Source organism: Carettochelys insculpta, chromosome 6 (assembly GCF_033958435.1).
Source record: "Carettochelys insculpta isolate YL-2023 chromosome 6, ASM3395843v1, whole genome shotgun sequence".
Classification (NCBI taxonomy): domain Eukaryota; kingdom Metazoa; phylum Chordata; order Testudines; family Carettochelyidae; genus Carettochelys; species Carettochelys insculpta.
Genome location: NC_134142.1, coordinates 123229880 through 123246708, shown reverse-complemented (window position 1 = coordinate 123246708; position 16829 = coordinate 123229880). Strand labels below are relative to the sequence as shown.

The 16829-nt window shown below is 46.7% G+C and overlaps 1 protein-coding gene across 2 annotated transcripts; it reads left to right on the top strand.

The window, feature by feature from the left end:
• The first annotated feature begins 318 nt into the window (after positions 1–318).
• LOC142014954 (E3 ubiquitin-protein ligase DDB_G0292642-like) lies at positions 319–9843 on the top strand. 2 transcript variants are annotated; one of them, XM_074998285.1, is made up of 4 exons: positions 319–455; positions 2342–2436; positions 3171–3338; positions 8104–9843. In XM_074998285.1, the coding sequence occupies exons 1-4, from the start codon at positions 395–397 to the stop codon at positions 8557–8559; spliced, it is 780 nt and encodes a 259-aa protein (XP_074854386.1). In that variant the 5' UTR covers positions 319–394; the 3' UTR covers positions 8560–9843. The 2 variants fall into 2 exon arrangements, with proteins under 2 accessions (XP_074854386.1, XP_074854387.1); XM_074998286.1 differs by having other exon boundaries at positions 8081–8153.
• The last annotated feature ends 6986 nt before the right edge of the window (positions 9844–16829 follow it).

Genomic DNA, 16829 nt, shown 5'->3' with positions numbered 1-16829 from the left:
TGCCAGACCCGGTCTCTGGCAGAAGTAATATTTTGGTCCTATGAGCCCTTTTTATCAGGGCTTTCAGGTAATAATTGTGGTGCCAAAATGTGACTCCCTCCGTCTATAGACAGTTGATTTTTTTTTAGCTGACACCCGCTGCACCCAGAGGTGAGGTAACCAGGAAACAGAAAGGAGCAGCTCTCCTCTTTCCCTCACAAGTCGCAAAGCAGAAGGACTGTACAAGGAGAGGGAGGAGCCGTGAGGCTGGTGAAAGCGAAAGCATTTCTAGCTAGCTCTGGAATCGTTTGTCAAACGAAAGAGCCACCTTGTCCAGGACAGACAGACTCGCTCTCTCCCATGAGGCGCACGTTTTTGGAGGGATCGTTTCTACCACCTGTCTCCAGCTAACACGATGAGCAAAGGGTATGAAGAGCCTTCACCAGAGTTTGTTGCTGCCAAGGACGATATCACAGGTAATTCTGTGCAGCATTTTCATTTGTTATGAGCCTGACCACGTAGGTCCTTCCAGGCTTGTCGAAAACACCCTGTAAGAGTGGTGAGGGGGCACCGTCCCTCCATCACCTTTCTGAAATGTCAGTGTTTATAGAACCAGACGCGAAAGCAATGTGGAAGCATGAGGGCAAAGTAGAAGCTTAAATCCGTTAAGGTAACTTACCTAGTTCAACCCTGCCATTTGGTGACTTTGTGTAACCCCACATACCTCCTGGGTGTGGTTCACAGTGTGGGGGGCTGAATTAGTCAAACCAGTCTTACACCTCTATAGCCAAAAGGTTTTCACCTAGCTGGTTCAACCATTATGCCCACCACCCCTTTCACACAGCTTGTGGTGGGGGGGAGCCCTCTGCAATCCGTATCTTACTCAGCAGTGAAGACTGTTCTGTACCCCCACAAACTTCAAGCATTGTTGAGACTCCACAATTCTTACACTGGGTGATAGCATAGATTATAACTTTACAACAACATGTTGCTTACAATAGACAAAAGCTCATTGCTTTGCCTGCTCCCATGAGGCTTTGTTTACAAAGCATTATGTATGCACACTTTTGCATTTTCATGCAAATGGTCTCTGAAGGACACATCCCCAACTCCTTCAGCAGTATTGAGCTCCTGCTGGCACATTCCTTACATCAACAAGCCCAAATCCCTCAGCCTCTTCTCATACGTCATGTGCTCCAGCCCTTTAATAATTTTGTTATGGTGGGAGACGTCAGATACAATGTTAAAATAGTTTTACACATTCTTTGTTTTTTAGCATGTGAGAAAGACCATCTGAAGAAACACGGTATTGGTGCTTGTTTTGTGATGCAACCTCATTTTGGTGGCGCTGTTACAAGTTACAGGAGTGTTTACCCTTCCTGTACCTGGTGATATTCTGTAGAGGGAACCTGTATATAACTCTATTCATTTTTGTGGCTGCTTAGCTGGCATGAAGGAGCCAAAGGACAACGAGGAATAAGGCTCAGAAAGCCTGAGGTAGTAAGACTAGAACTCAGATCTCTTGATTCCCAGTCTTTTGCTTTAACAAAATACTTTGTGGGAGTATGTCTACACAGCAGCCTTATTCCTAAATAAACTATTCTGGAATAACTGTTGCAAAATAGCTTATTTCAAAAATAACAGTGCTATATACAAAAATGCATTTCAAAACAGCATTTAGCTGTTCTGAAATACAGAATCTACACACAGAGCCTATTTCAAAATAGAGCCGTTGGATGCACTATGGCTTATTTCAAAATAGGCGTCATTCCCTGTCTTCAAAGCACCTATTTCAAAATAGGTGCTATTCCTCGTAGAATGAGGTTTATCAATTTTGAAATAAGTCAACCGCTATTTCAAATTTATTTCTAAATAGGGGTTGCATCGTTTAGAGGCTAGCATAGTTATTTCAAAATAACAGCTGTTATTTTGAAATACTTTGCTGTGTAGACCTGCCCGGGAAAGATGAAGAAGAGGGACATCTCAGATCTTTGGGAAAGAGACAGAAGAATCCTTTCCCCAAAGGGTAAAAAGAATGGTCTGAACAATGTAAGGGGAAAACAGAATGAGAAAATATTTAAATGTTACACATTTAATATTATGCACCAGTTTTTCAAAAGCACCTCAGGGTTTTAAAAGTGTCACACGACCCAATGAGGGGAAAAAAAATCCAATGATTGAGTCCTTAAATCTCTGCAGAACTTTTGGAAATCTGTGCACCTAGACACATGCTCTGCCAGTTATATTAATACTGGAAGGAGTGGGGGAAAAATCTCACAGACGAAAGATCCAGATCTGATAAACACACTTAGTTTGGATCAGATTTTTATGTTAATTCAGCCAATGTTTCTTTGCTTGTCAGGTGATGATGATGGTCTCATGAAAGTGAAAATGTCTTGTGGACATGCTACAGATCCTGGTGTCTTATCAGCATGGTGCCGAAGTCTGTTAGACCAGGTAAGAGAACGCATAAGGCAGTTAGAAAAGCCATACTGCATGTTTTTAATACACATTTGCTTCTGGGAGACATGCTCCTTGATATATTGAAATATTCTGTCAAGTGGTAAAAGGATCCCAAGCATTGTTATAGGCTGGGGACCAACTGGTGGTGGCGAATGGCAGAGCAAGGAGCAATGGTCTCAAGTTACAGTGGGGGAGATCTAGGTTGGCTATTAGGAAAAACTGTTTCATTGAGAGGGCGGTGAAGCACTGGAACGCGTTACCTAGGGAGGTGGGGGAATCTCCATCTCTAGAGGTTTTTAAGTCCCAGTTTGACAAAGTCCTGATTGGGATGATTTAATTAGGTTTGGGCCTGCTTTGGGCAGGGGGGCTGACAACCCTAGGATTCTATGACTTTATAATTCTAATTTGGTGTGCCTACCACAGCATCTTCTAGGTGCTAACATTGGCAGGGGCTTCTCTCCCATTGGTTCTGGCTACTCTTCTCATCCTGGTGGAGTACCGGAGAGCGTTTGGAGATTGATTTATCATGTCTAAGCAGACAAGATCGATCGACAGCTTGTGAATCAATTGGTACAGTGTCAATTCACCACATTAGTGGAGTCAAGCCCAAACAACCAACTCTATGAAGATGGCATTGACATTGACTTTAACAGGTGGCTTATAATATGGCACAAATTTCCAGTTTCACAGCTTCACCTTTTGTACTTCTCTGCTTTCCTGGCCTATAGGGTTACTTAAAGTTTCACTGCCCAGCTGATGTAAAGGGGGAGAAGTGCAGGGCAGAGTGGTCCTACCAGGAAGTTCGCCGAAATGCTTCACTAACTGAAGAAGAGCAGCAGAAGTTTGAAGAAAAGCTTGCAACAGTTGCAGCTAGATTTTACCATGACTTCAAAGAAGTGAGTACAGCTCCATACTGCATCCCTCCGTTTCACACCTCTGCCATTGTCTTATTCATTATGGTGCCCCATAGATAATGGTGAAGCTGTGCTGTTCCCACTGGTGCTGCTTCCATATTGCGCCATGACAGTGTTGTTGCTGGTTACAGATCTAGGGCATCCTGAGCAGCAGACTGTGACATCCAGCTGTTCCTCTTCCCATTGATACGCAGCACACATCCCTAACAGAGCATGGAACCATTTAGCTTATTTATGCAGCTGGGCGTATACAGGAGACGGGGCTTTTAAAAAGTTCAGTTAGGAAAATAATCTTCATGCACAGCAGAAGGAGCGTGACACACCTCGTGAGCGGTAACCCGTAGGAAAAAAAAAAAACACTCCTTTAAGGACCACTGTACAGTCCTGCTCGTGACATGGTGCTCATGACACCGAGTTTCCAGAACCTTCTGGAAAGCTGCATCCATTGGGCCCCGCACACATGCCTCCCACTGAGAGACAGTGAAATTTTGGCATACAAAGTTACAAGAATACAGCCCCCAGTCATCCCAGTTCCTCCTCCATTACAGAAATCACCTTTAGCACTCTCCTTAGCACCCTTTTACGCCCACAAGTTTCTTATATCCCTTTCAGTTAAGTATGGAAAAGAGCCTTAGATAGGTTGATAGATTTTCTTCATACTTTAGTGTGCTCTATGCATAGGGTGACCATATCCCCTATTCCGAATGAGATGGGGGGCCGGGGAGTGGCTCCTCAGCTGTGACTCAGAAAACCAGGAAGGAGCTGGCAGCTGTACTGGTCCAACTCCCAGCTTCCCACCCAGGAGGCAGTCATGCTGGTCCAGATTCTGGCTTCCCCAAGCTGTGAGGAGTTGGGAACAAAGTGGCCGCCACGCAGGTGTGCTCCTAGTTTCCCAGAATATGGGGCAATTAGTCCCTTTGTTAAAATAAATCAGGATACCTTCCTGGCACCCAAAATATGGGGCTGTCCCAGCAGAACTGGGACGTATGGTCACCTTATTTATGCAGGCAAATTCTCAGGGCTTTGACTGAGTTCCAAAGCCATTTCTCTGGTTCAGCTTAGAAAAAACACCTGTGCTTACTCCTCTTCCATCTTCCTGAAGCTGGACTCCTCTTTTCTGCCTTGAGGATCATTGCTGCTGACACGCAAGCCACATCAGGGCCAGGACAAAAACCACAGTATGGATCAATTACAGTAATCTAACATCACAGCCACTGCTCTTCTGTGCATCAGATTGTTCCCTCAAGGCGTCCCTGATCCTTATGGTCCCACATTGCACTCTAATAGCTCAGGACTCAGGATGTTCAAACTCAGCATCCAGGTGCTCCGCCTCAGTGGTCCAGCCCTGAGTGAAATATTCACCCTTGTCTTCACAGATGTTATGGAGGGTACAGTATGTAGAAATTGCTAGCACAAAAGTCTTTGAAGGGTGGTGTCAAATGCAGATGGAAGCACAAGTGTTGCTAGGATGTGAAGTGATGCACCAAAGGCCATTGTGACCCTCCCTCCACCTTCCCATAAGCCTTAACAGCAGAAGAGGAAGCGGAGCTCCCTGGGATGGCTTTCCAGAGTGCACTGTTCTGAATGCCATTAAAAGCATGGTCACACTAGTGCACTGGCAGCTGACAGTGTCAGCAGGGCTATCCTAGATATGCAATTCCAGCTACAACAATTGCATAGCTGGAATCAATTTGTCTAGGATCAATTTATCTGGCCATCTTTCAACTGCTACAATCTGTATTTCACAGAGAACTCTCAGCCCCCTGTCCCCACAGTCTGTACTGCTCACTGACCTTCCATGTCCCAGAATCCCAAGTCCCTTGAAGAAGACAACAGCCACCTTCAGATGACAGTGTTTCTTCCGGTGCCCCTACACACACCCACCTTCCTCTCAACCTGGGAGTTCTCTGTACACCCGGGAGGGTGGGTGTCAGGGAAAGGAACAAAAGCTGCATTCCCTTACGTAACCTCACAGGCTGGTGAGGAAGTATTTGTGCCCCGCTAGCAGACATGGTTTTCTATCCATTTCCCTCACTACAGGCATGTGGTGGGGAGAGGCACTATGTCACAAGTCTGACCACAAAAGGGAGAGTCATGAAGAACCACAGCTACAGTGAGGCAGCCTACTTTTATTCTTCTAACTTCGTCATGGTGTAGAGTAGGGGTGTGCAAAGTGCAGGGGTGGACCTGGGCCAAGGAGGCATGAAATTTTTTCCGGGGGTGCAGTACAGTCAGTTGTTGAGTCGCAGGCTCATCCAGCTCATTAAAAATGTTGACATAGGTGTTTTGTTTTGGGTTTTTTTTTAATATCTGTGTGTCCACATTTATAGACCATTTTTACATTTCACAGACTTATTTTCTTCCATGTGCCAAAAGGGTATTTTTTAATATGAACATAACCAAAACTTCCATCCTTTTGAATTACATTAGATGGGTTGGAGAGAACCTGCTAATTTCAGAGATGAAAAGGGGGCCCGGCATAAAAAGTTTGCTCACCTGTGATGTACAGAAAGGAAGCCTGAATATCCTACCTCCCCAGCCTCCTGGGCTTTTTCAATGCTAGAAATTTCAGGGTGTTCCCTCCTGTTCTATGGGAGCGTGACATACAGAAAGCAGGGAAATGAACCTTACTGTGAAAACAGCTTTCAACTCACAGCTTAAACACCTCTTTAAAGCAAATGCTTAACTAATGGTAATAAGTAAAGCTCTGATAAAGATTCAGTACGCCCCCACCCTGTCGCTAACTGCAGCAATGCCCTACATCGAGGGGTGAGCAAACATTTTTACACTGGGCCCCCTTTTTATCCCTTCAGTTAGCAGCCACCCCTCCCCGCAACCTGTCTAAAGTAATCCAAACCAAGGGTAATTTTGGTTATGTTCATATGAAAACAAATAACAAACAAACCACCTTTTGGCACATGTAAGAAAATGAATGTGAATACACAGACATAAGAACAGGAACCTGTTTCAACATTTTCATGAGATGGGTGAGTCTGAGACCCAGTAGCTGATTGTGCTGTGTTCCCCTTACAAAATTTCACGCCCCCCAACCCTATGAAGAGGGCCCACCCCCCACTTTCACTCCCACACCCCAATCCATTTCCCCTATTTGCCTGGGATAGTATTCAGTAAAAGCTGAGTGTGGTAGGGGCAGGGTCTCCTTCCCCACCTTGCTCCTGAGGCCCCCTGCATTAGCCTCAGGCTCATCAGGACTCGGTGGCCTAGTTCCAACTCAGAGGCCTCACCACCCAGTCAGGCCTCAGCAGCCCAGTCACAGTTCACAGGCCTCACCCACCGAGGTCCTCCCTGCCTTTGGCTCAGAGGATAGGGAAGCGTGGGCCTGCCCACTCCACCAAGCTCCAGTCCAGGGCCCTGTTGGTGGTGGATGTGGGACTCCAGCCACAAGCTCAGCAGGGATCCCCACCACAACATGCTCAGCTCACTGGTAACCTTCCCAGTTCCACCACCCTGGGCTACTTCCTACCCTGATCCTGGTGCAATCTGCCATCTCATCTCTGGCTGCGCCTCCCACAACTGCTCCTGCTGCAGGCTGCTCCTCTGGCAGTGGCTGCTGCTGCCTGGGCAGCTGTGGTTTCCCGCCTTTAGCAGGAGCTCCTTCCCCTTGCTAGCCAGCACCAACTGCCAGGCTTCCCTAGCCTTTATACCTGGGATACAACTGGAGCATGCCCAGCAGGGCCTTGGAGGCAGGGCCTTTTCCATCCAATAGGCATGGCTCTCACCTCCCCTGCGCACTGCGGGATTGGTACGCCTGGTCATACTGATGCTATGTCTGTACTAAAGAGAAGTTGATCTATGTTATGGCATCTTAGAGCCACCAAATTAATTATTGCAGTGACGGATGTCCACATGATCCACCTTCTCTTGGTGGTGCACATCATCTCCAGGAGTGTTCCCACCAATTGAAGAGGGGCAGAATGAGGGGCTGAGAGCCAGAGCTCCCCACTCTGCACAGCTTCCTGTCAGGAGCCCAGCTTCTCCTCAGCGTTCTTGCCTCCTTGGTCCCAGTTGGGTGTGGAGGGGAAACAACCTGGGACTTCTCACCTCTGGCAGGGAGATCTGCACCCAGAGTACAGATAGCTACCGTACTCCTGGCAGATCACTGGGACCCTGGGGCTGGCAGGGCTCCCAGTGAGAAGCAGGGAGTCCAGGTGGCAGGCCAAGCCATGAGCTCAGGTGGCAGCCTGGCTTGGAGGCTAGCTCAGTTGGAAGCAGTTTTTTTGTCAATTTCATGACTACACAGAAGCACAGTGAAAATGACATGAAAGACAGGCATTGGCTGATGTAAGGAATACAGTGTCTACACACACAGTGTCACCATAGTGACACCAAAATAAGCCCAATATCTCTCCTTGGGGTGGTTTTATTACATCAACATAGCATGGGAGTTACATCCTCAGGAGAAGTATTTCAGAGCATACACCTCTGATGTTTTGTCAACAGAAGCTGACTGTTGTTGCCAAACTATGTAGTACAGACCAGGCCTAAGATTTGACATTCCTGCTATTTTTATGGCAAATAATCAAAGTCAATAAGTGTTTGTGGAGAGGACAATACCCTTTCAGGCCTTCATTATAAATCAGAAAGAAGTCAAAAGGGCGCATGCTCATCTTTATAGGTGACCTATAAAATGGGCAGGAACTCCAGAAGCTATGTAAATGTCACTTGCTTTGTAAACACCAGTGGAGTAACACTCTCCTTCACAGCTGAAATTTGTTTGTTTGCTTAGTGTCCCAACTGCAAAAGCTTTGTGGAACGCCGTGAGTTGACAAACCTGAGAGTGCTCTGTATCATCTGCAGTTCATTGAAGGCAAAATCCTTTGAGTTCTGCTGGCAATGCCTGAAGCCCTGGAAAGGGGCTGGAACATCCTCAGAGAGGTGTGAAAATATGGGCTGCAGGAACCAGGCCCTGGAAGTCTTAGCCAACTGCAAGCTAAAGGATCTTCCGGGAAGTGAAATAAAAAATTGTCCCTCCATCCGTGCTTGTCCTACCTGTGGGCGACTCATTGAGCACATGGAAAAGTGCAAATATGTTGTATGTCCGCAATGTCACATCGAGTTTTGTTTCGCTTGCCTTGAAAATGCTCGCAGCTGCCAAGCCAGCAAAGGTGGAGCCTATTTTAAATACTGTGCAAAACCATTAGCTCCACGACAAACACAAATTCCGGTGTGGTCTCGGAAATGAGGGAAATCGTTCCAACCGGACAGGCTAGGGAAAGCACGAAGCAACACATATCACTGACCAATCAAGTATACAGTCAGTATTGAGGGATAGTTTTCAAACAATTTTAGTGCTGCAAGGGGCCAATGGAGTTTTTTTTGTTTATAGCCACTGTTAGCTTGCCAATAACTCTATATTGTAGTGATCTGTACTCTGCATCCAATTTGTTTAGCTCCCATTCAGCAAAGGACTTAAGCACATACTTAACCTTAGGCTCATGTTTAGGCCTCACTGACTTCTTAGGGATGGACTTAAACACATGTTCATATATTTTGCTGAATCAGGGCCTTATGATTTTAAAACTTGTATCTTCCTCTGACTTAAAAATACTTTCATTCTTCATTTCTTTTCTTTTAAAACATCATATATCTTATATTACTCAAATATATACTGGATACATACTGTATGCATGTTTTGTTACAACACTGTTGTCACTTAGTATCCTTACATTTTTAAAGTCTTTTATTTTTTGTAATAGTATCACATAAGTAGTGTCACGTAATGCTACTCTCACCTCTCGTCTTCAGGCTATACACTGCCATTTTTCAAGAAAAAAATAAACTAGACCCGTGCTCAGCAACCTTTATCACCTCATGGCACACTTCAGCACTCATTATGATTTCGTGGAACACCCAATATATAAAAACCAATCCCCACCCCATCCCCCAGAGCTAGCCACCCCCAGCCCATCCACCCCACACTCTAACCCAATCCACCACCCCTCCTCCAGAGCCGGGCACCCCCAGTCACCCGCTCATACCTGATGCCGGTGACTCACTGGAGCCACCTCCACGACACGCTTCTCCCACCAAAGTGCATGCAGAGCAGCTGATGGCCCTGCCGGCCTGCAGCTCCAAGGAGGAGCTGCATTTAGCGGCTCAAAGAGCTGCATGCAGCTTCCTAGCCACAGGTTAGCCACCCCTGCTTCATGCAAATAATTTTAAATATTTTTTCTCCTAATTTGATGGCACACTAAGCGCCAGTGGTCTGCCATGGTACACCAGTTGTGGAGCACTGAACCAGACGCAAAGTGGCTATATACTTTCCCTGCATACTTAACGGTTTATAGTGCCTCTCAGCAGGTTTAGACATTTGATTTTATTCAAATAAGCACAACAATTCAGATGATTCTCCAAAGGCTCTTTGAATTATTTAAACATTTTGAGTCTACAGAACTGGACTGGAAACATTATAATTCTGGGACTTCCTAACTTTTCAGTGCTTGACTTTGCAATCTTAATAAAAGCATCTAAGGTGGTCTTTGTGTGCAGTTTTCTTGTTTCTCAAAAAGCGAAGTGAAAAAATGAATTGCACCAGGTGGCATCATATTGACACTTATATGGTTCATCAGCAGAGTCACAACCTCTGGCTCCACCACCACTTGAACTAATAGTGTCACTGACTGACACCTGTTGAGTTTGTCTTTCTCCGTCTACATTTCCACTACAGCTGGCATGGAGGGAGTGGAGATTGATGTAGCAAGGTCCTTCAAACAGCCACTTTCTCCCTTCTCCTCCACCACCATGCAGAGCCTGTGGACCAGATCCAGTCCAGACTTACCTTGATCGGGCCCTCAAGTCTCAGGGCTCCCCCTCTATGGTAGGGAGCTGATTCTGACATTCGAGCCATGCATGGGATGCCAAGGCTGGAGCGCCAGTGCCAGTTCTCTTTGCTGTGGGGAGAGGAGAGGTGAGCCTCAAGAACTTGTTAAAATCCTGGCAGCCCCCATCTGGGAGCTAGCCAGGGCACAGAGCCCCACCAGCAGCTCCAGCCCCAGGGAGCTGGTCAGGATGCTAGGTCCCAGACAGCCCTGCCGCAGGGAGCAGTCTGGGGCATGGAGCCCCGCTGGCAGCCCAAGTTGCGGGAAACCTGGAGAGCAGAAGTGGGCAGGGAGCCAGCTGAGTACCAGCTTCTTTTTTTTAAAAAAAAAAAAACAAAAAAAGCACTGCCTATAAGTATTAAATAATGACTTTTCCCAGTGTTGCAAAAGATGTGCCAACACTCTGACATTTACAGATATCGCCCCATATAGTTCATGCTCCGGTGATGCCAAGCTAAGGAGTTGCATTTAAGTCAACATAAACCTAGGGCTGTCTTGTTTCCTAATTCAATTTGCTTTTTATACAACAGTCCTGGGGTGGTGTTTAAGGGTTGGAGCATTGCTAATAGCAGAAGACATGAATAAGAAACAAACCACCAAACTCCTTTATGAAACGAGACCCCAGGAGCTGCTGCTCAAAATGCAGTTTATGAAAGGCCAGTTGGAAACCAAGGTGTGAGCGTGTGGGTGGGGTGAGGGGATTTTCTGGTTGCTCTGCTTGTGAACGGCAGTCAGCAAGGAACCACTAGCCAGAGGAACACTGAAACATGACCCTGAGAGAAAGGTGGGAGAAGTGTTCGACAGAGTGCGAGCTGGGAAGAAGGTTCCACTGTTTGGTCCCTGCCGTGTTCAGGGAAATGGGATTTTACACGTGCATTGTAAGCAAACAGGCTTGTGTCAAAGACATACCCAGCTCTGTCATCAGTACATAGGTTCTATCAGAAAAAAAACCCACAAGACCCTGAATATTGACTAACTGGACAATTCAAAGGGAACACCTTGGGTGGCATATGGAGCCCCTTTTTGGGAGTTTAGTTCCTGGTTCTGACCCTTCTTCCTATTCCCCCACCACCACCAGCACCACCAGTGTTAGGATCAAAGGTGCTTCAGGACTGCTTATTGTTTGTGAGCTTCAGACTGACAGGGCTACCCCCTCTCAGAAATAATAAGACCCTCCTCAGCCAGCCTGTTTTAGCTCTGTCATTGAGCAGTGGGGAGGTACAGGCTGAACCAGTCTTACAGCTCTCACACCTGGAGAGCAGGTAGCCTGCTGAGTCAGAGCCCTGCCTTCCCTGCACTGGGTGTGGGCTTTGTGAGGCCAGTTGGGGGGTTAAGTCTGCAACAGTTTTGGTCTGAGGGGCCAGCGGGGTTAGGCTGCAGTGGTTCAGGTGTGTGGGGCGGTGGGGGACTTAGGTTTTCAGCAGTTTTGGTGTGCAGGGGCTGGTGGGGGTTTCAGTTGCGGCGCTTTGGGTGCATGGGGGTCAGCAGGGGGGTTACGTTGCAGCAGTTCAGGTGTGTGGAGGCTGGCGGGGGGGTTATGTTGCGGCGGTTCGGGCTTGCAGGGGGACTGGTGGGGTATTTAAGGTGTGGCTGTTCAGGGGCACAGGGGCCAGCGGGAGGTTTAGGTTGCAGTGGTTTGGGTGCATGTGCATCAGCGGGCGGGGGTTAGGTTTCAGCAGTTCGGGCGTATGGAGGCCGGCAGAGGGGTTAAGTTTCGGTGGTTTGGGTGCACAGGGGTCAGTGGGGGAGGTTTAGGTTTTGGCAGGTCAGGTGCGTGGGGGTCATCACGGGGGTTTAAATTGCTACAGTTTGGGTCTCCAGCGTGGGTGGAGGGGGTCAGGCTGCGGCGGTGGGGAGGGGGTAAGTCTCTTATTAGTGGGGGGGGGAGTTCACTCGTCCAGTGAACAAAAGGTCAGTAAATGTGTCCCTCATTTAAGCAAGTACTCGTAAATAAAGTACTTGCTTAATGAGGGATGAGTGTACGTAGATTATTGATGGTGGCGGGGGCGCTATGGCGTGGGTGTCACCCAAGCCTGTATAGGTCCTGGCAGCAAGAAGAAATGAGCACAATAAGCCAATAATCTGAAAAAGGTTACAGAGTATCCCCACCCATAGCTTATAGAACATCTTATCTCTAATACAGGTGTTTTTCCTAACAAGTTATTAGAACAGAACAGATAGACAATAACATATTTATGTCAGATAGGATAGATGATGTGCCTACAAGGGAAATGATGGCACCTCCATATTGGCACATTCAGGGGGTGCTTATCTAGAGGGTCGAATCAAAAGACATTAACAGCATAAAGCAATAATATATTTGTTTTGAGTACCAGTCTGGGATGGCAGAGGAGAAAACACCATAATTAGGTTCTCATATCCAGGGCCTCTCTTCGGAATGTGGGTGCTGAGGCAACTATCCCTCCCTTCAGACTCCAAGGTCCTGCCCAAGCTGGGACCACCTTTCCTGGTTCTGGTGATTGAAGAGGGGGGCAGCAAGGTATCTCTCCACTCATGCTAACTGGGTTTCTGAACTATAGTATTATAGGCCTACTCCAGACTTTAGGATTCAAATAGGGGGTCTTTAGCAGAATACCGTAACCTGCCTCAGAAATTTCCATCCTACAGACCCCCCTCTTAACCGTAGGGTTCACAAACCCGCCAGGTTAAATATGAGAATTTTAGTGTTTCAGGTTTGTTCTGGAGTGCTGATACGGCACTAGTACTACTAGGAAGGTTATAATAGACATTTCCCACATAACTTGGCAGAGCATCACCCATTCCATCCCCATGGGTTGCTGTCAGCCATAAAGGCTCTGCCTATGATCATTGTCTTGATCTCTACTGTCTGGTTGAATGCTGTAGAGTATTTGGTTTCGGCCTGGTCCACAGTTTCCCCTATCTGTGTATGCCTCAGATGGCCAATTCCAATATGCCTTTGGGCCTTGGCCACCAACTCCTCAATCTTCGCCTGCAGGGCTATTAGGCCCTCCTCTAGGTACTCACTTCCACTGTGCCACTCAGGGTGTCATGTTATGTTACCCGTCATTGCCGGAGTACGGTGGAGCCACGTCCCATCAACGGTCAGGGTTGCTCGGTGAGGGACTGTCATACACATGGATGGGTATATGGAGGGGCAGGACTTTCCATTCAGTTCGTTAGAGTCATCAGTCTGGGCTATCAAATACTAGTAGGTACCGTTCATTTGGACCAGCTCTGTATGTAGTCGGTTTTCAGTGACAACCACTTCAAACCTAGACAGATTCATCAAGACATTACGTGGGCATATACACAAAATCTCCCCATCAGAGTGGGTGGTACATTCATGTGGTACAGGGTTCTTCGTGCGCTCTCAGAGTAAGCAGTGCCTTCTATTCTAGTAATATGGCCCTACCTCCTTACAGGCAGGGAGGTTACCATTCTAGCCCACTGTGAGTGGGGGATGCCCAAGGATGCCAGGAAGCTGAAGGTTATGCTATGCCCTGTCCACATTGGCTGTTGGACTCTCATTGGTTCTCTGTTTCTCCATTCCCATGGTGGGGTATTGGGCAGAAGGGGACTTACCACCTTCATAAGGGCTGTGTGGACCTGGACATCTAACAAATCTATTACAATACCCTGGGTGGCAGTGGCTGGAGTCTGTCCTATTCACTAACAATTCCTTTCCAGTACCTCTTCCTTAGTGTCATTCAATAATAGGGCAACCACCCTCTAGTCTAGGTAATCTGGTATACCCAGTGAGGAAGATACTGAATCTGACAGATCCTTCAGGCTATTTAGGATCAGTTGGTTGGCCTGGCTGGTGTCTAATCCACAGCATTGGATACTGCACTTGCCAGCCTTGATTCAATATGGTCTCTTTGCTTGTGCTGTGACATAGGTGTGGCTGACAGAGTTCCCAGTGCCAGACCAGCCTGGATGGTATCTGCTAAGCCCCATTTCTGCCAAACTCGGCAGTCACCAATTTGGTTAGTTAGTCTGGTAATGGTAGCACATTGCTGGCTTATAGCCTCCAGGGCAATATACACCTTGACCCTGTAGGTGTGGGACACCACCGAGGTGAGTACCGGTAATACTGACCCTATCATTACTTGGCACCAGTGAATGACTGGGCATTTGGCTGTTACGGAAATGGTGATGTTCATCTGTTACCCTGTTTATGTGGGCATCAGTATAGGACTTTATGTGGATCCTTTTATAACCTGCTGGCCCGTGTTCCAGCCCCGAGTTGGCTCATAGCTCTGGCCAGACCTTGTAAGGGTTAGTTCTCATGCTCTTAAAGGAGCTGAGGGTTTTGTTATGGCCGGTGTTAGTGACTCAGTTCCAGTCTTCTCTTTCACCTTGCACACTTTCTGCTCCATCCATCAGGTGTAGCAGGAGTCTCAACAGGAACAACATCATGGTCATCTTTAAATCCTTCTTGTGCACCTGGGGAGACTGGAGAGACCTTGTTAGAGTTTGCAGTTTCTGGTTTAAACATTTTCAATCAATTTTAGTGCTTCTAAAACATCCCCATTCCCGCCCCCGCCCCCAAGTTTGCACAATTGTTTGTGTGCCTGTGGTTAACAAGACTTGAAATGTTTGAAATGCTAGTTTATCTAGGTTGCTGTTATCTAGCTGATCCTGTTTTTTTGTTTATTACAATGGAGATAATTCGCTGCTTGGAGTACCACAAGGCTGAAGCAGTTTTCTTGTACTAGCGTCTTCTGATTTTCTTTGACAGACAAAAGAACATTTTTCTACCCTTTTGAGGGTGGCAGATTACATCTTAAAATACTCCTTTTACCAATATATTTTCTGACGTTGGGTAAAATAGAGGCATTTACAGACACTCCTCTGGAAAAAGGACCCAGTTTTCCTTTAGAATGGCTGCAAAGAAACCGAGAATTGTTCTTTATATAATTTTACAAAGTTAATTTACAAAATTTAACTGCTTAGTTTCCTCCTAACTCTGCAAAGTTAATTTACTCTTTCCTTCAATTACTTGATTAGTTTATTGCATATTACCATTTTAAGCAATACTGTAGGGATTTGGATCTTTTATGCCTGGACTTCCTGTTTTTTTCTTATCACTGTATTCCTGCCCTGGACTTTTAGCTAATAGTTCACTTTCCTTGTTTCTTGTATCCAGGATAGACATTAGGCATAAGGCAACTTACAAGAGTCATAGCAGGGGTAGCTATGTTGATTTTTTCTAATGCACAGTGAGCCACCAGGACTATTTATTCACTTTTAGAACTGGCCAAATTTGGGCTATTGAAGGGGCTCTGGGTCTTAATGAGGACCCCTTCCTTTAGTAAATCTTGGATTACTACCTCTGTTCCTGCATCCACTTCAGCAGGGTAGGGATTGCCTGGGTTAACTGTAAATCTGAGAGTTGTTGGCAGATGATTATTAAACCCTTCTCCTAATTTCAGATATTTGACACACCAGACCCCAGAAGTCCCTTTGTTCCTGCTGGGCGTAACCCTTAGCAGGTAATTCCAAACACATTTCACCCATTGTTTTGTATATAGATGTTACCTTTATAAATTAATTAGTTTTACAACAGGTTTTACCATAACCTACCTCAGAAATTTCCATCCTACACTCATCATAGCTCCCTCCCTCTCATACTCAAAGGTGAGGGTGAGGAAGCAGGTTTTTAATTAAACTGAGATCTGACTCAAGTGAGAGCCACATGGGAATAGCCAGAGATACTCACAAAGACCTAAGGCTGACTTGGGTCCTCGTTAGAAACCCCAACCCCTTTGTTTATCCCCCCATCTTCCAACATGTCTCCTGCTCTGACTTGAAACCAGTTTGTGCCTTTCTCCTGGTCACAGTGGCATCATGTCAGGCCAGAGGGCAGCACGAAGCCTGGCCATGATCTGGAGACCCCCGTTGGGCCGGGGCACTGCAGAACACCTGGTTGAGCTCTGGGGATTCCTGTTGGGACCAGGTGCTGCATGGAACCTGGCGAAGGTCCACACAGCGCTGGGTGCTGCACAGACACACACTGAGAGATGCTCATTGCCCTAAGGCACTCAGTCTACGTAAACAAAGCAGGCCTGTAGGCAAGGGGGTACAAAGGGTGTGAAAGAATCCCCCAACATATTCGGTTTCTCAACCTTCCCCCCCACTGCAGTGTGGAGGGGGGCACCTACAGGGCATGATGGGGGAGCCCCAGGCACCGTGGGAGCTGTAGCTCCTTGGTCAACTCCTTGCCTAGCGAGCTGGCTCTGGAGAAACGCAGGGACTACATTTCCCAGCATGCCCTTGGCCAGCAGCAACAAGAAAGAGATGGGGTACAAGGGCCTATTGTTTTTCACTTATAATATTACAGCAAGATCGCAGAAGGGCATTTCTATAAACCCTTTATTACTATATAAATTTTAGTACGTTATAACAAAACTATCTTACCAACCAGTTTCCGCTCACATTTTTCCTTAACCTCTCTTAGGCATAATTTTTGCACAACTGTTTCAAACTCCTTTATATTTTTAAAAAATTGTGATCCACATTTACAAACTGCTCCCCTCCCCTCCTTCCTCCCCGCTGTGCCCCCCAGAATTTCCTGCAAGTGGGCCTGTAAAGGAGGGCTGATTAGATTCAGCTGCAGAAATCTAACCCCCAGAGAAATTCAGTAACTTAA

What these genes read in the sequence shown, in the direction of transcription:
- LOC142014954 (XM_074998285.1), top strand. Translation starts at nt 395, where the DNA reads ATGAGCAAAGGGTATGAAGAGCCTTCACCAGAGTTTGTTGCTGCCAAG. An exon ending in TGCCAAGGACGATATCACAG is followed by an intron (nt 456 to 2,341) that starts GTAATTCTGTGC and finishes TTTGCTTGTCAG; the next exon opens with GTGATGATGATGGTCTCATG. An exon ending in GCCGAAGTCTGTTAGACCAG is followed by an intron (nt 2,437 to 3,170) that starts GTAAGAGAACGC and finishes CCTGGCCTATAG; the next exon opens with GGTTACTTAAAGTTTCACTG.